The 25,230-nt window shown below is 40.0% G+C and overlaps 1 protein-coding gene across 1 annotated transcript in view; it reads left to right on the top strand.

Annotated features, from left to right (window-relative positions):
• Positions 1-25,230, top strand: part of PRIM2 (DNA primase subunit 2) — a 333,998-nt gene that overhangs the window by 265,056 nt on the left and 43,712 nt on the right. The window contains exon 11 of the mRNA XM_070777724.1: positions 19,784-19,910. Coding sequence (XP_070633825.1) covers positions 19,784-19,910 — 127 coding nt within the window. The remainder of the gene's footprint in view (positions 1-19,783; positions 19,911-25,230) is intronic.

Below are 25,230 nucleotides of genomic sequence, written 5' to 3'. Positions count from 1 at the left end.
CACGTGTCTCTTTCCCTTCTGGTTTCCTCAGTGTGTATGCCCAGCAGTGGGATTGCTGGATCATAAGGCAGTTCTATTTCCAGTTTTTTAAGGAATCTCCACACTGTTCTCCATAGTGGCTGTACTAGTTTGCATTCCCACCAACAGTGTAAGAGGGTTCCCTTTTCTCCACACCCTCTCCAGCATTTATTGCTTGTAGACTTTTGGATCACAGCCATTCTGACTGGTGTGAAATGGTACCTCATAGTGGTTTTGATTTGCATTTCTCTGATAATGAGTGATGTTGAGCATCTTTTCATGTGTTTGTTAGCCATCTGTATGTCTTCTTTGGAGAAATGTCTATTTAGTTCTTTGGCCCATTTTTTGATTGGGTCATTTATTTTTCTGGAGTTGAGCTGTAGGAGTTGCTTGTATATTTTGGAGATTAGTTGTTTGTCAGTTGCTTCATTTGCTATTATTTTCTCCCATTCTGAAGGCTGTCTTTTCACCTTGCTAATAGTTTCCTTTGTTGTGCAGAAGCTTTTAAGTTTAATCAGGTCCCATTTGTTTATTTTTGCTTTTATTTCCAATATTCTGGGAGGTGGGTCATAGAGGATCCTGCTGTGATGTATGTCGGAGAGTGTTTTTCCTATGTTCTCCTCTAGGAGTTTTATAGTTTCTGGTCTTACGTTTAGATCTTTAATCCATTTTGAGTTTATTTTTGTGTATGGTGTTAGAAAGTGTTCTAGTTTCATTCTTTTACAAGTGGTTGACCAGTTTTCCCAGCACCACTTGTTAAAGAGATTGTCTTTAATCCATTGTATATTCTTGCCTCCTTTGTCAAAGATAAGGTGTCCATACGTGTGTGGATTAATCTCTGGGCTTTCTATTTTGTTCCATTGATCTATATTTCTGTCTTTGTGCCAGTACCATACTGTCTTGATAACTGTGGCTTTGTAGTAGAGCCTGAAGTCAGGTAGGTTGATTCCTCCAGTTCCATTCTTCTTTCTCAAGATAGCTTTGGCTATTCTAGGTTTTTTGTATTTCCATACAAATTGTGAAATTATTTGTTCTAGCTCTGTGAAGAATACCGTTGGTAGCTTGATAGGGATTACATTGAATCTATAAATTGCTTTGGGTCGTATCCTCATTTTCACTATATTGATTCTTCCAATCCATGAACATGGTATATTTCTCCATCTATTAGTGTCCTTTTTGATTTCTTTCACCAGTGCTTTATAGTTTTCTATATATAGGTCTTTAGTTTCTTTAGGTAGATATATTCCTAAGTATTTTATTCTTTCCGTTGCAGTGGTGAGTGGAATTGTTTCCTTAATTTCTCTTTCTGTTTTCTCATTATTAGTGTATAGGAATGCAAGGGATTTCTGTGTGTTGATTTTATATCCTGCAACTTTACTATAGTCATTGATTAGTTCTAGTAATTTTCTGGTGGAGTCTTTAGGGTTTTCTATGTAGAGGATCATGTCATCTGCAAATAGTGAGAGTTTTACTTCTTCTTTTCCAATTTGGATTCCTTTTATTTCTTTTTGTGCTCTGATTGCTGTGGCCCAAACTTCCAAAACTATGTTGAATAGTAATGGTGAAAGTGGGCACCCTCATCTTGTTCCTGACTTCAGAGGAAATGCTTTCAGTTTTTCACCATTGAGGATAATGTTTGCTGTGGGTTTGTCATATATAGCTTTTATTATATTGAGGTATGTTCCTTCTATTCCTGCTTTCTGGAGAGTTTTTATCATAAATGGATGTTGAATTTTGTCAAAGGCTTTCTCTGCATCTATTGAGATAATCATATAGTTTTTATTTTTCAATTTGTTAATGTGGTGTATTACATTGATTGATTTGTGGATATTGAAGAATCCTTGCATGCCTGGGATAAAGCCCACTTGGTCATGGTGTATGATCTTTTTAATGTGTTGTTGGATTCTTATTGCAAGAATTTTGTTAAGGATTTTTGCATCTATGTTCATCAGTGATATTGGCCTGTAGTTTTCTTTTTTTGTGGCATCTTTGTCAGGTTTTGGTATTAGGGTGATGGTGGCCTCGTAGGATGAGTTTGGAAGTTTACCTTCCTCTGCATTTTTCTGGAAGAGTTTGAGCAGGATAGGTGTTAGCTCTTCTCTAAATTTTTGGTAGAATTCAGCTGTGAAGCCGCCTGGACCTGGGCTTTTGTTTGCTGGAAGATTTTTGATTACAGTTTCAATTTCCGTGCTTGTGATGGGTCTGTTAAGATCTTCTATTTCTTCCTGGTCCAGTTTTGGAAAGTTGTACTTTTCTAAGAATTTGTCCATTTCTTCCACGTTGTCAATTTTATTGGCATATAATTGTTGATAGTAGTCTCTTATGATCCTTTGTATTTCTGTGTTGTCTGTTGTGATCTCTCCATTTTCATTTCTAATTTTATTGATTTGATTTTTCTCCCTTTGTTTCTTGATGAGTCTGGCTAATGGTTTGTCAATTTTATTTATCCTTTCAAAGAACCAGCTTTTGGCTTTGTTGATTTTTGCTCTGGTCTCTTTTGTTTCTTTTGCATTTATTTCTGCTCTAATTTTTAAGATTTCTTTCCTTCTGCTAACCCTGGGGTTCTTCATTTCTTCCTTTTCTAGTTGCTTTAGGTGTAGAGTTAGGTTATTTATTTGACTTTTTTCTTGTTTCTTGAGGTATGCCTGTATTGCAATGAATTTTCCCCTTAGGACTGCTTTTACAGTGTCCCACAGGTTTTGGGTTGTTGTGTTTTCATTTTCATTTGTTTCTATGCAAATTTTGATTTCTTTTTTGATTTCTTCTGTGATTTGTTGGTTATTCAGCAGCGTGTTGTTCAGCCTCCATATGTTGGAATTTTTAGTAGTTTTTCTCCTGTAATTGAGATCTAATCTTACTGCATTGTGGTCAGAAAAGATGCTTGGAATGATTTGTATTTTTTTGAATTTACCAAGGCTAGATTTATGGCCCAGGATGTGATCTATCCTGGAGAAGGTTCCATGTGCGCTTGAGAAAAAGGTGAAATTCATTGTTTTGGGATGAAATGTCCTATAGATATCAATTAGGTCTAACTGGTCTATTGTATCGTTTAAAGTTTGTGTTTCCTTGTTAATTTTCTGTTTAGTTGATCTATCCATAGGTGTGAGTGGGGTATTAAAGTCTCCCACTATTATTGTGTTATTGTTAATTTCTCCTTTCATACTTGTTAGCATTTGTCTTACATATTGCGGTGCTCCCGTGTTGGGTGCATATATATTTATAATTGTTATATCTTCTTCTTGGATTGATCCTTTGATCATTATGTAGTGACCGTCTTTGTCTCTTTTCACAGCCTTTGTTTTAAAGTCTATTTTATCTGATATGAGTATTGCTACTCCTGGTTTCTTTTGGTCCCTATTTGCATGGAAAATCTTTTTCCAGCCCTTCACTTTCAGTCTGTATGTGTCCCCTATTTTGAGGTGGATCTCTTGTAGACAACATATGTAGGGGTCTTGTTTTTGTATCCATTCAGCCAGTCTTTGTCTTTTGGTTGGGGCATTCAACCCATTTACGTTTAAGGTAATTACTGATAAGTATGATCCCGTTGCCATTTACTTTATTGTTTTGGGTTTGAATTTATACACCATTTTTGTGTTTCCTGTGTAGAGAATATCCTTTAGTATTTGTTGGAGAGCTGGTTTGGTGGTGCAAAATTCTCTCAGCTTTTGCTTGTCTGAAAAACTTTTGATTTCTCCTTCATATTTGAATGAGATCCTTGCTGGGTACAATAATCTGGGCTGTAGGTTATTTTCTTTCATCATTTTAAGTATGTCTTGCCATTCCCTCCTGGCTTGAAGAGTTTCTATTGAAAGATCAGCTGTTATCCTTATGGGAATTCCCTTGTGTGTTATTTGTTGTTTTTCCCTGGCTGCTTTTAATATTTGTTCTTTGTGTTTGATCTTTGTTAATTTGATTAATATGTGAGCAGCAACCTTTAGAAGCGGAGAAGGCAATGGCACCCGACTCCAGTACTCTTGCCTGGAAAATCCCATGGACGGAAGAGCCTGGTAGGCTGTAGTCCATGGGGTCACTAAGAGTCGGACTTGACTGAGCGACTTCACTTTCACTTTTCACTTTCATGCATTAGAGAAGGAAATGGCAACCCACTCCAGTGTTCTTGCCTGGAGAATCCCAGGGATGGGGGAGCCTGGTGGGCTGCCATCTATGGGGTCGCACAGAGTCGGACACGACTGGAACGACTTAGCAGCAGCAGCAGCAACCTTTAGAAGACAAAGAAAACACTTGCCTACAACAGGAGGCAGCAGATCCATATTCGTCTTCTTTTTGTCCCTGAAATTGTAAAGGAACAATGTAACTTCCCACTGTAAATTAAATCTTTATCTCATGCTCTTTGTCATTTCAGGACATGATATAGTCCATCTATATTTATTTCCTATAAAAATGCAATGTAGTTTTTTCCTTTGGTTATTTGCTATGTAGCCAAGCTTAGATAATTAGAAGATGAAGTGAAATCTAAATGTATTATTGTGACTCTGGGAAAATCATTTGATCCTCAGTTATCCTGAATCTGATTTTATAATTATTATGGAAGTAAAAGTGTGTTAAAGATCTTGTCTTTTTTGTAGAGAATCTGATTTATTTTTGACATCGATAGAAAAATGTGTATTTTCACGAGCTCTGAGTAACCACTAGAGGGGGGTCATGGGTAGCTAGTTTCCCATTTGCTATTTATTTGAGACTTTGTGATGCAAAAAGATTGACAGTAAAGGTGGAGAGAGGAGTACCAGCGAGTGAACTCAACAAGGAAAGCTGGAGTGAAGATATTGATTTGTACAAAATGGTATACCAGAGAAAAGTATTAAACAGGAAAATACTTATATTTCTATATGTTGATAAAAGGTGTACTCCACCAGAAATATGACAGTTCTGAAACTTTATGCACCCAGAAAGATATCATTGAAATATATCAGTATATATGTAAATATTTAAGCATTTATTCTAAAAATGTTTAGATGTTTCTTAACATTTGCAAGATTGGGGAGTTATATTTTTGCAGTCATCCTTGTAGCTCTTCACAACCTTACATTTATTGAACTTAATGTGTACAGTAGGTTATAAAGCAATATCTTGAGACACCTTTTTAATGATAAAGCTAGATCTTTAAAATTCTGTCATAATAGAAATTTAGTTCTAGAAAATACAAACACTGTGGATTAAAGTATACTCTAGATAAGGTAATCTAGCAAAACAAAGTATTAAAAAAAAACGATAATTTGACAAAAACGAAATCTGGGGAAATCAGTAAATAGGATGAACCTAATCTACATTTATTTTGACCTCAAAATGTTGGTAAAAAGCAATACTGTATTTGTGAAGAGGGCGCCTTTCCCTGGCCAGTGAGACATTCTCGTCAGCTCACTTCTGCATACTCTTGGGTTGCATTGTTTTCAGTTTGCTTCTCCTGTTTCCAGTGAGTGTAAAGACCGGTTTATGCAGGCTGAGCCAGCTGGTCTTAGACCCAGAGCATCAGGCAGCCTGCTCCTCTGCTTCTCTGTGGTATTTGTTTGTTGTTGGCTCTTAGGCTGCCAACAAGATAATTGGCCACCTTTTTAAGGGCTACTGAATTTAGTCTTCTATACTGTCTGTGTGTGATTCAGTAAATGATTTTACTTTAGTGAATGAAGGTTTGTCTGTGGTTTCTGTCTTCAAATTTTTAGAAAATTTGTTTAGAATCTTGTAAGTTTTCATTCACTATTATGTCAGTGGCATCCATACCAGTGAATAAAGCAGACTTTCTAAAACAAGTATTCCACATAGGATGCTGAAAATTCCACTATTGACCTGTGCCTTCTTAGTATCAGGCAAACTGGATGAACAATTGGTGATTTTTTATTCTATTAAAAAAATTTTTAAAACGTTGAAATACAATTGTATTAGTTTCAGGTGTACAGCAAAGTGAGTTGGTGCAAAAGTAATTGTAGTTTTGCATTGTTGAAATTTGCCATTTGATATAGGAATACATTCTAAGTAAATGTGCTTATGTCATACATCATTTTAATGCACATTTCTCACTTTATGTTCTTTTGCTAATGACTTATTACTTGCTATTTATTTTATATTTATTTTATACTATGAAAATTATATTAGACAAAAAGCAAATTCAAACGATTTTCTTATTTGAGTTCAAAATGGGTTGTAAAGTAGCAGAGACAATTTGCAACATCAACAATGCATTTGGCCCAGGAACTGCTAACGAATGTACAGTGCAGTGGTGGTTCAGGAAGTTTTGTGAAAGAGACGAGTCTTGAAGATGAGGAGTGTAGTGGCCAGCCACCAGAAGTTGACAAGGACCAGTTGAGAGCCATCATCAAAACTGATCCTCTTACGATTACACAAGAAGTTGTCAAAGAACTCAGTGTTGACCATTCTACAGTTGTTTGGCTTTTGAAACAAATTGGAAAGATGAAAAAGCTCAATAAAGTGGGTACCTCATGAACTGACTGAAAATCAAAAATATTGTCACTTTCAAGTATCTTCTCTAACTGTATGCAACAACAACAAACCATTTCTCAATCGGATTGTGATGTGTGATGAAAAGTGGATTGTGTATGAGAACTGGGAATGACCAGCTCAGTGGTTGGACTGAGAAGAAGCTCCAGAGCACTTCCCAGAGCCAGACTTGCACCAAAAAAGGTCATGGTCACTGTTTGGTGGTCTGCTGCCAGTCTCATCCAGTACCGCTTTTTGAATCCCAGTGAAACCATTACATCTGAGAAGTATGCTCAGCAAATCCATGAGATGCACTGAAAACCGCAACACCTGCCTCTGGCGTTGGTGAACAGAAAGGGGCCAGTTCTTCTCTACAGCAATGCCTAACTGCATGTCATACAACCAGCACTTCAAAAGTTGAACAAATTGGGCTATGAAGTTTTGCCATATCTACCATATTCACCTGCCATCTTGCCAACTGACTACCACTTCTTCAAGCATCTCGACAACTTTTTGCAGAGAAAACGCTTCCACAACAGGCAGGAGGCAGAAAATGCTTTCCAGGAGTTCATCGAATCCTGAAGGATAGATTTTTATGTTACAGGAATAAGCAAACTCATTTCTGGTTGGCAAAAACATGTTGATTGTAATGGCTCCTATTTTGATTATTAAAGATGTGTTAGAGCCTAGTTATAATGATTTAAAATTCACAGTCCAAAACCATAATTATGTTTGCACCAAGCTAATATTCTTTTTCAGATTATTTTCCTTTATGGTTTATTACAAGATGCTGAATGTAGTTCCCTGTTTTCTACAGTTGGGCCTTGTTGTTTAAGGTGATTAAAAGTCGAATTGTTGAGACCTCTTTTTAAATCATGTTAAGTATTTGGCAGTGGGAAGTTGTTAACTCTCCTTTGTCACTGAGAGCTAATGGAGTGATCAGTGTAAGGCTCGCTTTCAGTTCCTTGATGGGGGATGGATCCAGTGAGCATTCATACAAGGAAGATGCTCAGCGGTTCAGCCTTGTGAATGTGGAGTGAACAGCTGCAGTTTGCTAGGCTTTGTGCTGGCCTGGGCTTCAGCCTGGACCACAAGGGGCACCGAGTAGGCACTGCAGAGACCAGGGTTCTTTCCCTGTCGCCCTGCGGTTGGGAACTAGATCCCTTGCTCCGTGCCTTCGTACACGGGCAGGGCTGCACTAGACGTTGGCTGACACCTGCTGCAGGTCTTTAAATTCCAGCTGATGAGGGAGCTGCGTTCACTGAAGTTCAGGTCCAGACACCGGGGAGGAGAGGGGTAGGTACTGTGTCCTGCATCCTCGCTCTCTTCTTTCACTCCCCCTTTCTCCTGACTTTGTACTGAGTTCCTTGTCACATCTCACCTCAAATGGTAGAGTGCCTGGTACTGGTAATTTGAAAGCAGGAAGAAACACTTTTTCAGATTTTATTTTTTCATTTTAGATGGATAACTTCAAATTTCCCATTTTTAATGATTCTAAAATCATGATAAATTAGAAACTAATGCTATGTAAGTGACTTGTTAGTTACCATTTCTTTGAGAGTAGACACTTTTCCCTGGTATTCAGTAGAATCAGAAGCATTGTGTTTAGCTGTGGTTCAGTGTGACTTTCAGATGTCCGTGAAGCGACTGAGTTGCAGCAGGGAAGCAGCCTACAGTTGAATGCTTGCCGTGGATAACTAACAGTTTTCTGTATTTATTAACTTTGGAGTAGTTTCTAGAAAGTGAGAGTAAAATTTTAAATTCCATCTCTTCTCTACTAAATAATTGAAATAGCTATTCACTTGACCTCTTGAAAGTTGGCTTATTTATAAAATAGGGATACCTGACTTCCATACATTACAAGTAGTAAGGGGTCTGAGAAGAACCATTTTGTCACCACTAAAGATCTGTGGAAATGCAAACTGTTAATTATTGAAGTATCACTAAGCATGACTTTGATTTGATTGCTGGTAGATAACAGTAGTTATCTAATTGTACTAAATCCTCCATTAGGCATTTAGAAACGACGCTCTTTAATATCTGAGTGAATAGATACAGTTAAAGTGATGGAGACCACACAGCCCTAGGTCACAGAAGACTCTCAAATCTAATTTTTTGAGTCTATATCAATACAGACCTTGTAGCAGAGTATGAAAGACAAACCAACCCACTAACACCACACCCTGCATTCCTGAACACATTGCAAAGTGGGGAAACAAAAATTTTAAATTGTAGCTTGATCTTGTCTCAGGTAAATTTGAAGGAAAGAAAATCCACACATTTGGGGATCTAGAACTGAAAATGTTCTTCACGAAAAGGGATTAGGATGTGAACATGAAAAACATATATCCTGCTTTTCTGATGAAACCTTCAGGGAGGAATAAACCTTGTCCTGTACTCATCCCAAGTTCCCCAGCATGGACCCTGTAGATTAGCCTGGCAAAGGACAGGTTTCCAAGGAAAAAACAAAGAGAAGTATAGTAATTTATACACATGCAGTACATACAGGAACACACCGTGATGAGTAACTCATGGGGTATTTTCAATTTGCACTCATATTCAGTTTTAGCCTAAATAAAAGAAAAGGGGTTTGGAGCTTCTGGGCCAGGGAGGCAAGTTTGGGAAGTCAGTTCAGTCACTCAGTCGTGTCTGACTCCTTGCGACTCCATGGGCTGCAGCACGCCAGGCTTCCCTGTCCATCAACAACTCCTGGAGCTTACTCAAACTCATGTCCATCAAGTCAGTGATGCCATCCAACCATCTCATCCTCTGTCATCCCCTTCTCCTCCTGCCTTCAATCTTTCCCAGCATCAGGGTCTTTTCAAATGAGTCAGTTCTTTGCATCAGGTGGCCAAACCATTGTAGTTTCAGCTTCAGTTTCAGTCCTTCCAAAGAATATCCAGGACTGATTTCCTTTAGGATTGACTAGTTGAATCTCCTTGCAGTCCAAGGGACTTTCAAGAGTCTTCTCCAACACCACAGTTCAAAAGAATCAGTACTTCTGCACTCAGCTTACTTCATGGTCCAACTCTCATATCTATACATGACTAATGGAAAAACCATAGCTTTGACTAGATGGACCTTTGTTGGCAAAGTGATGTCTCTGCTTTTTAATATGCTGTCTAGGTTGGTCATAGCTTTTCTTCCAAGAAGCAAGCATCTTTTAATTTCATGGCTGCAGTCACCATCTGCAGTGATTTTGGAGCCCAAGAAAATAAAGTCTGTCACTATTTCCATTTTTTCCCCCATCTATTTGCATGAAGTGAAGGGACTGGATGCCATAATCTTAGTTTTCTGAATGTTGAGTTTTAAGCCAGCCTTTTCACTCTCTTTCATGTTCATCAAGAGGCTCTTTAGTTCTTCTTTGCTTTCTACCATAAGGGTAATGTCATCCATGTATCTGAGGCTATTCATATTTCTCCTGGAAATCTTGATTCCAGTTTGTGCTTCATCCAGCCTGGCATTTTTCATGATATACTCTGCATATAAGTTAAATAAGCAGGGTGACAATATACAGCCTTGACGTACTCCTTTCCCTATTTGGAACCAGTCCATTATTCCATGTCCAGTTCTAACTATTGCTTTGTGACCTGCATACAGATTTCTCAGGAGGCAGATAAAGCACTTCCCAAAGCCAGTCTTGCACCAAAAAAGTCATGGTCACTGTTTGGTGGTCTGCTGCCAGTCTGATCCACTACAGCTTTTTGAATCCTGGCGAAACCAGTACATCTGAGAAGTATACTCAGCAAATAGGTGAGAAGCACCAAAAACTGCAGTGCCAGCAGCTGGCTTGGTCAATAGAAAGAACCCAGTTCTTCTGCATGACAACACCTGCCACACATACAAAACCAGTGCTTCAAAAGTTGAATGAATTAGGCTACAAAGTATCACCTCATCCGCCATATTTAGTTGACCTCTTGCCAACTGATTACCACTTTTTGAATCATCTTGATGACTTTTTGCAGGGAAAATGCTTCTGCAGCCAGCAGGTTACTGAAAATGCTTGCCAAGAGTTCATCACAATCCTGAAGCACAGATTTTTACATTTCAGGAATAAGCAAACTTATTTCTGGTTGGCAAAAATGTGTTGATTATAATGGTTCCTATTTTGATTAACAAAGGTGTGTCTGAGCCTACTTATAATGACTTAAAATTCACAGCCTGAAACTGCAATTACTTTTGCACCTAGGTTGGTGCAATACTTGACCATTAAGTAAAATCTCTTTTTAAAATTTCACCTTTCAGACAGACACAAACTGGTTTTGTGCAAGTTTTGTGCAAATTATTGTAGCAAATAATTATAGTGTATACTTAGTAGCTTACAGTTTACAAAATGTTTTTGCACAGAGTGAAGGACAGGTCTCATTGTTTCAATATTAAAAATGAAAAAAAGAGACTGAGATAATTCCCTAACATTCAGCTTGTAGGTGTCAGAGCTAGAACCCAAATCTGTGTTCTCTGTCTGACTTCTGCTTCCTCTCCACCTGGTGAAAATTTCTTACCAGGGAGAAATGAATTAACTCCTACAGAGCAGAAAATATTCAGTATCCATATGAGAAAATTGACTGAATTAAAGTAATAGCAGCAGTGCCTTCCAGCTGAGTTACAGACCTCAAATTGCTCACCTGACTGAAGGTCTGATGAAAATTAGAATAATGAGATTTCAGGTTTTCTGATGAGGAAGCTGGAAGCAAAACATACAAGTAATTTAAGTAATATTAAACACCATACCACATCTGACTCACTACTTAATAATGCCAGCTACGAACTGTCACTAGTCATCTGCTTCTACAAGGAGGAAGTCCCTGACCACTGCAGTCACTGACCTTCAACACCCCCTGAAAGGAGGTTAGGGCTGAGAGCAGGAGAGACCCTCTGTGCTCTGGGATGCCTGGCAGAACAGGCTTCAAATAGTTAGATACTTTCAGGTAAAGATTTTATGAACCCAAATTCTTGCACCTTCTCATACCTAGAAAACCACTAAAATCATTAATGGAAGCATCTACTCTTGACTAGCAGCTACCTTCTGCCTAAGTGTGTGTTTGATTGCCTGTGTGCCTTGTTACTAAAATGACACGTATACCGACCTCCCCTCTGAGTCTTTGGAGCAGTTCCTCAGAGCTTTCTGAGAGGCTGTCTCCTGGGCTGTAGTTCTTATTTCAGAAAAAACTTAACACAACTCTCACATTGTACATTTTTTTTTCACTTGAAAATAATAAATAGGTAATGATTACCCTACAGTTTTGTGGGGTTTTTTTGAAAATTGGAGTATAGTTGATTTACAATATTGTGTTAGTTTTGGGTGTACAGCAAAGTGATTCAGTTTTATATATATATATATATATACACACACACACACACACACACACACACACACATGTATGCGCACACACACATACATATATCTATTCTTTTTCACATTATTTTCCATTACAGGTTATCACAACGTACTGACTATAATTCCCTCTACTATAAGTATGTCCTTGTTGTTTATCTGTTTTATATAAAGTAATGTGTATATGTTGGGTTTCCCACGTGGATCAGTGGTAAAGAATTCACCTATGAAGCAGAAGATTCAAGTTCGATCCCTGAGTCAGCAAGATCCCCTGAAGAAGAAAATGGCAACCCACTCTAGTATTCTTGCCTGGGAAATCCCATGGACAGAGGAGCCTGGTGGGCTGCAGTCCATGGGGTTACAAAGAGTTGGATATGAATTAGCCAGTACATGGCAGCAGCAGTGTATATGTTAATACCAAAATCCTAATTTGTCCCTTTCTCACTTTCCCCTTTGGTAACTATAAAATTGTTTTCTCTGTCTGTGAATTGGTTTTTGATTTGTAAATAAGTTCATTTGTATTATTTTTTAAGATTCCATGTATAAGTGATAACATGTGATATTTGTCTTTCTCTGTCTGACTTACTTCACTAGGTATGATAATGTCTAGGTCCATTTGTATTGCTGCAAATGGCATTATTTCATTCTTCTTTATGGCTGAATAGTAGGCCATGTGTGTGTGTACCACATCTTCTATGTCCATTCATCTGCAGGTGGACATTTAGGTTGTCTCCACGTCTTGTCTATTGTGCATAGTGCTGCTTTGGACTTTGGGGTGCATGTATCAGTTTGAATTAGTTTTCATCTCTTGCAGATATGCCCAGGAATGGGATTACATGATCTTATGGTAGCTCTGTTTTTAGTTTTTAAGGAACCTCCATACTACTTTCCATAGTGGTTGCACCAGCTTACATTCCCAGCAGCAGTGTAGGGGGGTTCCCTTTTCTCCATATCCTCCCCTGCGTTTGTTATTTGTAGACTTTTTATGATGGTCATTCTGACCAGTGTGCAGGGATACCTTGCTGTAGTTTTGATTTGCATTTCTCTGGTGATTAGTAATGTTGAGCATCTTTCCTGTTGGCCATCTTTATGTCTTCTTTGGAGAAATGTCTAGTTATGTTTTCTGCCCATTTTTTGATTGGATTGGTTTTTTAAAAAATATTGATTGAGAATGTATTCAATACAGAGCTAATTCTGTGCTTGGTGTTATGCCAAGTGCTTTATTCAGATGAGCTATTAGCTAATTGTCATACCAACCCTGTGAGTGAAATGTTACTCCTTTATTTTTATATACTGTGTAAGGGAATTGCTACAAAGAAGTTGAGTCACTTGTCCAAGGTCACACAGTTAACACATAGTAGAGGTGGATTTCAATTCAAGTATTTGATTTAAAGCACTTGTCTTAACTATTAATCTTCAGTCTTCAAGCCTCCTTCATTGTGTTGGGTTAGAATGTGTGATGTTTCAGTGATCTCTCAAAGAGTTAAACTGTGGCTAAAGTTAAGAGTTAAAGAGAAGTACTTGGAATCTGTAGGTGAACGGTAACAAGATTAGTTTTACAGATAATTCAGTAATTTAGTAAGTATTTAATGGGTGCGCTGTGTATTAAATGCTTATGGCATGCGTTTAAGCAAAGCTTTAGAGAAGTGGCAGGAGGAGCGAGAATCAACAGGTCTCCAGCTGCAGGAGAGCTGGCGAGAATGGGTGTCACGGCGAGCCCATGGTGGCTTCACGCCCTTCCCCAGGGCAGCTCTGTTTCTACACGTGGCTCTGCTGCTGAGCTGTGCCTTCCTGGTAGCTTCGGGGGGCCCTCTGGTGATGTGTGGAACGCTGGACCTGGGCACTGAAGGACCGGCCTCTGTAGGGAACACCCTCTGTGTGTTCCTCAATATGTAAACCAGAGTTCCAGATTCTTGTGAGTAGGAAACAACCCAGAAAAAGGGATTGACTATGTCTTTGTTAGAATTGCCATATCTTTACCTTCTTCTCTGCTCGTATACTTATGGTTGTTTTGCCTCCCTTAGGTCAAGAAGATTTTCCTTTTTGAATATAAATCTCTCTCTGAAGAATACTTGGTTTTGAACTGTTGTCACTTAACTGTGCAAGGCACCTTGACTTATGAAAAGCAGGTGTTGCCGTCCTGCCAGTAGGAATAATACTTGGTCTGGGGGCTTTTCTTGGCAGGAAATACTTTCTTCTAAGGAAGACCATGCATGACTCTTGGCACTTAGAGGTTTATATATACTTACGGCTTCTGAGTAGATTTGGGTGTAAATACTATAAAAAATAAAATAAAATGGAGTCTCTGTGCTGTGGGTGGAGCTGGGGTGGGAGGCAGACTTGTGAGGCACTCTGAAATAGACCAGCATGAGAGGATTAAGATGCACCTGCTTTATTGCATATCTTGAATTCCATTGGTGACATAGTGGCTCGGAAAACAACTTGTTGCTAACTTGGGCACAAATGCAGATTGCAGTGCCACAGCTGGAATGTTAGGACTAATTTGGAAGGGTGCCAACTTCTGCTTGACCACCTTCAGGCTGTTGATTTTCTGGTGTTTCCTATTGCTGGCTGGGGTGGGTTGGAGGAGGCAAGACAGAAAAGAGTGCTTCCACCTGGTTCTCACTCTCCTTCCCATATAAGTACTTAGAGACGTTCCTTTGAGTTGTGGATGTGGACACCTGAAAAGTATTCCCTGAAACATCACCCAATAAATGTACCTTCTGCACAATATTTCAAGAGTTTGCCACTTTGAAAACTAAAGAAGACAATTTGTATGATAAATATGTGAGTAGCCTGAAAACTTAATAAGGTCCAAATTTAGATATACATACACATAAATGCTAAACAAATTGGAAGGAAAAGGGAGAGGGAGGATACTAACATTAGCTTTTTTTCCTTAGAGAGAGTAGCTTTTCATTAAACAGAATGGCTGACTGAAAAGTTCTTTTAGTGTTTCCTGATGAACGTAGAGAAATCTTACGTCTAATTAAATTCACTTCATACCTGAAAGTTTGCACAAAGAGATTGATTATAGTTAAATGCTTATGACTAACAAAACAAACAGAAGTTGTCCATAAAAGATGTTTGCTGGAACTTTTAACATTCTTATTTTCACCAGTGAAATGTAATGATAATTTGAAAGATTTTTTTATTTCTTGAAAGTTTTCTTTCAGTTGAAATGCCATTTGTTTTCCTGGCTATAGATTGCTTGTGGGCACATCAGTAGTTATGAAACCATAAGCTACTGGTTGTTGAAAATTACAGCAGTCTTTTTCTTTTTTTTAAAGTAGAAATTGATAAACTGATTTTAAAGTTTATAAGGAAAAGCAAGGATATAAAATAGCCAAAATAATATTGAAAAAGAACAAAACAAGAGGACTTACATTACCTGAAACTGAGACATGCTTTAAATATGTAACAAGGACAGTATGGCATTAGCAAAAGAATGGGCCTGTAGAGCAATGGACTACAGAATGAAGCAGGACAAAGGCTAATAGAGTTTTGCCAAGAGAACACACTAGTCATAGCAAACATCCTCTTCCAACAACACAATAGAAGACTCTACACATGGACATCACCAGATGGTCAACACCAAAATCAGATTGATTATATTCTTTGCAGCCAAAGATGGAAAAGCTCTATACAGTCAGCAAAAACAAGACCAGGAGCTGACTGTGGCTCAGATCATGAACTCCTTGTTGCCAAATTCAGACTGAAATTGAAGAAAGTGGGGAAAACCACTAGACCATTCAGGTATGACCTAAATCAGATACCTTATGATTATACAGTGGAAGTGAGAAATAGATTTAATGGACTAGATCTGAAGAGTGCCTGATGAACTATGGACAGAGGTTCGTGACAATGTACAGGAGACAGGGATCAAGACCATCCCCAAGAAAAAGAAATGAAAAAAGCAAAATGACTGTCTGAGGAGGCTTTACAAACAGCTGTGAAAAGAAGAGAAGCGAAAAGCAAAGGAGAGAAAGAACGATATACCCATTTGAATGCAGAGTTCCAAAGAATAGCAAGGAGAGATAAGAAAGCCTTCCTCTGCGATCAATGCAAAGAAATAGAGGAAAACAATAAAATAGGAAAGACTAGAGATGTCTTCAAGAAAATTAGAGATACCAAGGAAACATTTCATGCAAAGATGGGCTCGATAAAGGACAGAAATGGTATGGACCTAACAGAAGCAGAAATTAAGAAGAGGTGGCAAGAATACACAGAAGAACTGTTCAAAAAAGATCTTCACGATCCAGATAATCACGATGGTGTGATCACTCACTTAGAGCCAGACCTCCTGGAATGTGAAGTCAAGTGGGCCTTAGGAAGCATCACTACGAACAAAGCTAGTGGAGGTGATGGAACACCAGTTGAGCTATTTCAAATCCTGAAAGATGATGCTGTGAAAGTGCTGCACTCAATATGCCAGCAAATTTGGAACACTCAGCAGTGGCCACAGGACTGGAAAAAGTCCGTTTTCATTCCAATCCCAAAGAAAGGCAATGCCAAAGAGTGCTCAAACTACTGCACAATTGCACTCATCTCACATGCTAGTAGTTCAGTTCAGTTCAGTCGCTCAGTCGTGTCCGACTCTTTGCGACTCCATGAATTGTAGCATGCCAGGCCTCCCTGTCCATCACCAACTCCTGGAGTTCACTCAAACTCATGTCCATCAAGTCAGTGATGCCATCCAGCCATCTCATCCACTGTCGTCCCCTTCTCCTCCTGCCTCCAATCCCTCCCAGCATCAGAGTCTTTTCCAATGAGTCAACTCTTTGCATGAGGTGGCCAATGTATTGGAGTTTCAGCTTTAGCAACAGTCCTTCCAAAGAACACACTAGTAGAGTATTGCTCAAAATTCTCCAAGCCAGGCTTCAGCAATACATTAACTGTGAACTTCCAGATGTTCAAACTGGTTTTAGAAAAGACAGAAGAACCAGAGATCAAATTGTCAACATCTAATGGATCATGGAAAAAGCAAGAGAGTTCCAGAAAAACATCTATTTCTGCTTTATTGACTACACCAGAGCCTTTGACTATGTGGATCACAATAAACTGTGGAAAATTCTGAAAGAGATGGGAATACCAGACCACCTGACCTGCCTCTTGAGAAACCTGTATGCAGGTCAGGAAGCAACAGTTAGAACTGGACATGGAACAACAGACTGGTTCCAAATAGGAAAAGGAATACGTCAAGACTGTATATTGTCACCCTGCTTTTTTAACTTATATGCAGAGTATGTCCTGAGAAACACTGGGCTGGATGCAGCACAAGCTGGAATCAAGATTGCCAGGAGAAATATCAGTAACCTCAGATATGCAGATGACACCACCCTTATGGCAGAAACTGAACAAGAACTAAAGAGTCTCTTGATGAAAGTGAAAGTGGAGAGTGAAAAAGTTGGCTTAGAGCTCAACATTCAGAAAACTAACATCATGGCATCGGGTCCATCACTTCATGACAAATAGATGGGGAAACACTGGAAACAGTGGCTGACTTTATTTTTCTGGGCTCCAAAATCATAGCAGATGGTGATTGCAGCCATGAAATCAAAACACTCTTACTCCTAGAAAGATATGAGCAACCTAGACAGCATATTAAAAAGCAGTGACATTAGTTTGTCAACAAAGGTCCATCTAGTCAAGGCTATGGTTTTTCCAGTGGTCATGTATAGATGTGAGAGTTGGATTATAAAGAAAGCTGAGTGCCGAAGAATTGATGCATTTGAACTGTGGTGTTGGAGAAGACTCTTGAGAGTCCCTTGGACTGCAAGGAGATCCAACCAGTCCATCGTAAAGGAGATCAGTCCTGAGTGTTCATTGGAAGGACTGATGTTGAAGCTGAAACTCCAATATTTTGGCCACCTGATGCTAAGAGCTGACTCAATTTAAAAGACCCTGATGCTGGGAGGGATTAGGGGCAGGAGGAGAAGGGGATGACAGAGGATGAGGTGGTTGAATGGCATCATGGACTTGATGGACTTGAGTTTGAATGAACTCCGGGAGTTGGGTGATGGACAGGGAGGCCTGGCGTGCTGTGATTCATGGGGTTGCAAAGAGTTGGACACAACTGAGCGACTGAACTGAACTGAACTGATGTTGGAAAAGATTGAGGGCAGGGGGAGAAGGGGATGACAGAGGATGAGATGGTTGGATGGCATCACTGACTCAATAAACATGAGTTTGGGTAAACTCCGGAATTTAGTGATGGACAGGGAGGCCTGGCGTGCTGTAGATCATGGGGTCACAAAGAGTCAGACATGACTGAGCAACTGAATTGAACTTATAGAGCAATGGAATAAATTATCTTCAATAAATGGTGTTGGAAAATGTGTTTTCCAGTTTACATGGGGGTACCAGATATACTATCCCGTAATACACTACTTTGGCATGTTGATGAAAAAAAAAAAAGCACAATGTGAGAGTTGTGAGTTAAGTTTTATTTGGGGCCAAATAAGGACTATAGCTCAGGAGACAGCATCTCAGATACCTCTCAGAAAGTGCCCTGAAGAGGTAGCAGGGAGGTATATTTGTGATTTTGGGGAAGGGGGAGTACCCAAAATCAATCACATATTTATTGCATAAGGTTTCTGCTAGTCTTGTGAGGCTTACTGCTCATTACAAGGAACAGATATCACCATGAAGGATTTTAGTGCTTTCATAGATAACAAGGAGATGCAAGAATTAGGCTCATAAAATCTTATCCTGAAAATATCTAACTCTCTGAGGACCTCTTCTGTCATTTTTTCTCAGAACGCAGAGTGCCTCATTCCTAATCTCCAAACTGAACTCCTTTCAGGGGGGTTTGAGGTTCAACAGCTGAAGCAGCTCATAATTTGATCCTTGTAGAGGTAGAAGGCAAGTGCCAAGTTGTAGGTGATACCATTTAGTGAAGTTGTAGAACGTCTAAAGCCATGGTGACAGAAGTGAAACCAGTGGATGCTTCTGGGTGTGTGGGTTGGGGAAGATGCTGTGAAGGCTTGAGGGAGCTCTGTGAATGATGGAAATGTGCCGTTTCTTGATGGTGGTGTATGTTACATCAAACTGGAGACTTTATATTTACGCATGTCACTCAGTGTAGATTATAGCCTCAAAATTAAAAATCTCACTTCTAAACAGCAAGGTCCTACTGTATAGCACAGGGAACTATATTCAGTGTCTTATAATAACCTATGCTGGAAAATAATCTGAAAAAGAATATATGTATGTATATGTGTAGTTGAATCACTTTGCCATACCCCAGAAACTAACACAATGTTGTACATCAGCTGTATACCTCAATAAAAAGAAATCTCATCCGTAGAAACCCACAGTATTTTCTCATCTCGTGATTCTTTTTCCTGTGCTCTTTAAAGTATTGGACAGCTTAGACCCACTATACTGAGCCTTTCAATAAATATGAGTTCCTTTTCATCCCACCCATGCAAAGTCCTTCCTGTGCAGTTATCTTGCTTGTTCAACATGAGTCGGGAATTCCTGGCAGGAGGCAGTCACAGTATTCTTTCATTCTTGAAGCATTTGCTGACGGCTTGCTTTTGTGTAGTGAAAATGCAGGGGAGGCATTAATTATATCAGGAGGCCCTTCAGAAGTAGAGTAGGCAAGATGTGGGAATTCAGGGAAGACTAGCATAAGGTGGATACAGAAGATGATTGACATCTTGCATGGTCTTTGGAATCAAGCCAAGAAAAGGCAAATCGATTATTCTTCTCAGGAAAGAATTATCCTCATCTTTAAACATATAAATATGAACATTAACTGTCTCTAACCTGATAAATTTATTTCCTTTAAGTTTTGCACCTTTAAAAACCTATAAAGGACCCAATATTGGGTCTGATATAGATGTACATCTGCCGTGAATGCTGAATTTATTTTAGAAAGTGTTACTTTGTATGCTTTGATTCCAGCTGGCACTGCTGGCACCATCAGTTCAATGCTGGCTTAATTTGTCTCTTCTCTCTTTTTCCTCCAATCAGTTTGATAAAGGGTACTCTTACAACATTCGTCACAGCTACGGAAAGGAAGGCAAGAGGACAGACTACACACCTTACAGCTGCATGAAGATCATCCTCACCAATACACCAGGCCAAGGGGATTATCACGGTCAGTGCTTTCTCTGACATGTCTGTAATGCACAGACACCCAGGAGCTTTGCAGGGAACAGCTAAAGGGAGTGGGCTTGTGGCTTCCTGTCAGTCATCAGGACAAGCCAGAGGTCCACTGGCTGTTATAGTCTGTTTTATTACTGAGCTGGGCCAGTAAGAGAACGTGGTCCTTCTGTGTTCCACTTTGTGCTGAGCCAGGCTCTTCAGGCATACAGCTTCTTCACCTGCTGTTCTCCTTCTTCTGCATGTGGCTTAGACAGCTGATCAAAGCTTTTTAAAGTTGAGTGCCTCAAATTTTAGAAGGGTAGATTCATTAATTTTCTATCTGATTAACAAAAAAAGGCTAAGCGAGGGATTTAACAAGTCATGATTTCACATATCTATCAATTTGCCTAAGTTGTAGGTTAAAAAAAAGTTAATACCAACCTAGATAGCATATTCAAAGCGGAGACTTTACTTTGCCAACAAAGGTCCGTCTAGCGAAGGCTATGGTTTTTCCAGTAGTCATGTATGGATGTGAGAGTTGGACTGTGAAGAAAGCTGAGCGCCAAAGGATTGATGCTTTTGAACTGTGGTGTCGGAGAAGACTCATGAGAGTCCCTTGGACTGCAAGGAGATCCAACCAGTCCATTCTAAAGGAGATCAGTCCTGGGTGTTCTTTGGAAGGAATGATGCTAAAGCTGAAACTCCACTACTTTGGCCACCTCATGCGAAGAGTTGACTCATTGGAAAAGACTCTGATGCTGGGAGGGATTGGGGGCAGGAGGAAAAGGGGATGACAGAGAATGAGATGGCTGGATGGCATCACCGACTGGATGGACGTGAGTCTGAGTGAACTCTGGGAGTTGGTAATGGACAGGGAGGCCTGGCGTGCTACAATTCATGGGGTTGCAAAGAGTCAGACACCACTGAGCAACTGAACTGAACTGAACTGAATTTACTTGGCCAAGTGCAGGTCTTGAAGAGAGGGTTCTGTCTGTTTCCAGGTCCTCAGCACATTGCTTATTTACTTCAGTTTCAGCTCAGTCACTCAGTTGTGTCCGAATCTTTGCGACCCCATGGACTGCAGCACGTCAGGCTTCCCTGTCCTTCAGCAACTTCTAGAGCTTACTCAAACTCATGTCCATTGAGTTGGTGATGCCATCCCACCATTTCATCCTCTGTCATCCCATTTGCCTCCTGCCTTCCATCTTTCCCAGCATCAGGGTCTTTTCAAATGAGTCAGTTCTTCGCATCAGGAGGCAAAAGTATTGGAGTTTCAGCTTTAGCATCAGTCCTTCCAGTGAATATTCAGGACTGATCTCCTTTAGGATGGACTGGTTGGATCTCCTTACGGTCGAAGGAACTCTCAAAGAGTCTTCTCCAACACCACAGTTCAAAAGCATCAGTTCTTTGGTGCTTCAGTTCAGTTCAGTTCAGTTCAGTTCAGTTGCTCAGTCATGTCTGACTCCTTGTGACCCCATGATCGCAGCATTCCAGGCCTCCCAGTCTATCGCCAACTGCCGGAGTTTACCCAAACTCATGTCCATCGAGTAGGTGATGCCATCCAACCATCTCATCCTCTGTCGTCCCCTTCTCCTTCTGCCCCCAATCCCTCCCAGCATCAGAGTCTTTTCCAATGAGTCAACTCTTAGCATGAGGTGGCCAAAGAATTGGAGTTTCAACTTCAACATCAGTCCTTCCAATGAACACTCAGGGCTGATCTCCTTTAGGATAGACTGCTTGGATCTCCTTGCAGTCCAGGGGACTCTCAAGAGTCTTCTCCAACACCACAGTTCAAAAGTATCAATTCTTTGGCGCTCACCTTTCTTCACAGTCCAACTCTCACATCCATACATGACCACTAGAAAAACCACAGCCTTGACTAGATGAACTTTTGTTGGCAAAGTAATGTCTCTGCTTTTTAATATGCTATCTATGTTGGATATTACTTTCCTTCCAAGGAGTAAGAGTCTTTTAATTTCATGGCTGTAATCACCATCTGCAGTGATCTTGGAGCCCCCCAAAATAAAATCTGACACTAGCTTTCTTTATAGTCCAACTCTCACATCGACACATGACTGCTGGAAAAACCATAGCTTTGACTAGATGGACCTTTCTTGGCAAAGTAATGTCTCTGCTTTTTTAACATGCTCTCTAGGTCATTGCTTTTCTTCCAAGGAACAAGACTCTTTTAACTTCATGGCTGCAACACCATCTGCAGTGACCCTGGAGCCCCCAAAAATAAAGTCTCTCACTGTTTCTATTGTTTCCCCATCTATGTGCCATGACATGGTGGGACCGCATGCCATGAACTTAGTTTCCTGAATGTGGAGTTTTAAGCCAACTTTTTCACTCTCCTCTCTGACTTTCATCAAGAAGCTGTTTAGTTTTTCTTCACTTTCTGCCATAAGGGTGGTGTCATCTGCGTATCTGAGGTTACTGATATTTCTCCTGGCAATCTTAATTCCAGCTTGTGCTTCATTCAGCCCAGTGCTTCTCATGATGTACTCTGGATATAAGTTAAATAAGCAGGGTGACAATACACAGTACTCCTTTCCCCACTCCTTGATGTTCTCCATTCCCAATTTGGAACCAGTCTGTTGTTCCATGTCCAGTTCTAAGTGTTGCTTCTTGACCTGCATGCAGATTTCTCAGGAAGCAGATAAGGTGGTCTGGTATTCCCATCCCTTTAAGAATTTTCCACAGTTTATTGTGATCCACACAGTCAAAGGCTCTGGTGTAGTCAATAAAGCAGAAAGAGATATTTTTCTGGAACTCTCTTGCTTTTTCAGTGATCCAGCAGATGTTGGCAATTTGATCTCTGGTTCTTCAGCCTTTTCCAAATCCAGCTTGAACATCTGGAAATTCTTAGTTCACATACTGTTGAAGCCTGGCTTGGAGAATTTTGAGCATTACTTTACTAGCGTGTGAGATGAGTGCAATTGTGAGGTAGTTTGAGCATTCTTTGGCATTGCCTTTCTTTGGGATTGGAATGAAAACTGACGTTTTCCAGTCTTGTGGCCACTGCTGAGTTTTCCCAATTTGCTGGCATATTGAGTGCAGCACTTTCACAGCATCATCTTTCAGGATTTTGAAATAGCTCAACTGGAATTCCATCACCTCCACTAGCTTTGTTTTTAGAGATGCTTCCTAAGGCCCACTCGACTTCGCACTCCAGGATGCCTGGGTCTAGGTGATTGACCACGCCATCATCGTTATCTGGGTCATGAAGATCTTTTCTGTATAGTTTTTCTGTGTATTCTTGCCACCTCTTCTTAATATCTTCTGCTTCTGTTAGGTCCATATTGTTTCTGTCCTTTATTGAGCCCATCTTTGCATGAAATGTTCCCTTGGTATCTCTAATTTTCTTGAAGAGATCTTTAGTCTTTCCCATTCTATTGTTTTCCTCTCTTTCTTTGCACTGATTACTGAGAAGGGCTTTCTTATCTCTCCTTGCTATTCTTTGGAGCTCTGCATCAAATGGGAATATCTTTCCTTCTGTCCTTTGCCCTTTGTTTCTCTTCTTTTCACAGATATTTGTAAGGCCTCCTCAGACAACCATTTTCCTTTTTTAATTTCTTTTTCTTGGGGATAATCTTGATCAATGCCTCCTGTACAATGACACGAACCCCCGTTCATAGTTCTTCAGGCACTCTGTTTATTAAATGTAATCCCTTGAATCTATTTGTCACTTCTACTGTATAATTGTAACATTTGATTTAGGTCATATCTGAATGGTCTAGTGCTTTTCCCTACTTTATTCAATTTAAGTCTGAATTTTGCCGTATTCATTCAGTTCATTATCTGAGCCACAATCAGCTCCCAGTCATGTTTTTGCTGACTGTAAAGAGCTTTTCCATCTTTGGTTGCAAAGAATATAGTCAATCTGATTTGGTGTCAACCATCTGGTGATGTCCATGACCAATGCGTTCTCTTGGGAAAGCTCTATTAACCTTTGCCCTGCTTCATTTTGTATTCCAAGGCCAAATTTGCCTGTTACTCCAGGTATCTCTTGACTTCATACTTCTGGTTTCCAGTCCCCTATAATGAAAGGGACATCTTTTTTGGGTGTTAGTTCTAGAAGATCTTGTAGGTCGTCATGGAACCATTCAGCTTCGGCTTCTTCAGCATTACTGGTTGGGGCATAGACTTGAATTACTGTAATAGTGATTTTGGACATTTGTTACCTTAAAAACAGGATTTTGTATTTCTTCTTTCTGTTATTTTATCTAATTTATTCCTGTCCATTCTCCTTTTTTAAATTTTGTTTTTAGTTTAAACTCAATCAGCTAGAAAATAATACATAGCTGACTCTTAAACAGCAAGTATATGAGCTCCAAGGGTCATCTTGCATGTGGATTTTTTTCCAGCAAATACATATAGTAGTACAAGATCCGAGGTTGGTTGAGTATGAGGATGTAGAATCTTGTGTATGGAAGCCCAGCCAATGGCCTTGGGTACCTGCAGACTTTAGTATCCTGGGCAGGCCCTAGAACCAGTCCCCACAGATGCTGAGGGCTCTCTGTACTTAGCAAACATTCAGGAAGCTCATATTGTTTATTAGATACACTGGTCTACTCTCTTTTTTTTTTAATGAATAATCTTTGGTTTTTTTGAGCAGTTTTTGGTCCACAGCAATACTGAGCAAGAGATAGAGTTCCTAGGTGAACTCTGCCCTCCATGTGCTTAGCTGTCCCCATGTTGACATGGCCTGTGGCAGAGCTTGTCCCTGTGAGCGAAGATGTGCTGTCTGCAGCTGTCGGGTGTAGCTGTTTGTGGGTATCATTTCTGTCTCTGGTGAGTGCTGAGGCGCTCTCCTGTGTTGTTGACTCTCCTGCAGAACCCGTCCAGTTTGATAGAGGTGTGGAGGTTGCCAGCAGTGGGGCCAGGACCTCTCTTTGTGGTTCTGTTGGGTGTTTCCTTATGTGTTTTGCTACTCTGTTGTTAAGTGCATGCCCATTACAGATGGCGATGTCTTCTTGCAGTGTTCACCCCTTGTTGTTATGTAAAGACCCTTTTTATCCTACATAAACCCTGTGTTCTGAGGTCTACTCTGTCTGAAAGTAATATATACTCCCACTTGCTTTGGTTTGTGTTAGCATGATGTATCTTTCTCTTCTGTTCCTTTGAATCCATGTGTGTCTTTAAAGTGGCTTTCTTGTATACAATGTACAGTTGGGTCTTGATTTTGATCCACTCTGACAGTCTGCTTTTAATGGGTGACCATGGAGAAGGAAATGGCAGCCCACTCCAGTATTCTTGCCAGGAGAATCCCGTGGACAGAGGAGCCTGGTGGGCTGGCTGTTCATAGGGTTGTACAAAGTTGGACATGACTG

This window comes from Bos indicus, chromosome 23, assembly GCF_029378745.1.
Source record: "Bos indicus isolate NIAB-ARS_2022 breed Sahiwal x Tharparkar chromosome 23, NIAB-ARS_B.indTharparkar_mat_pri_1.0, whole genome shotgun sequence".
NCBI lineage: Eukaryota > Metazoa > Chordata > Mammalia > Artiodactyla > Bovidae > Bos > Bos indicus.
The sequence above is the reverse complement of the archived record's forward strand: the minus strand, read 5'-3'. Positions and strand labels throughout refer to the sequence as shown.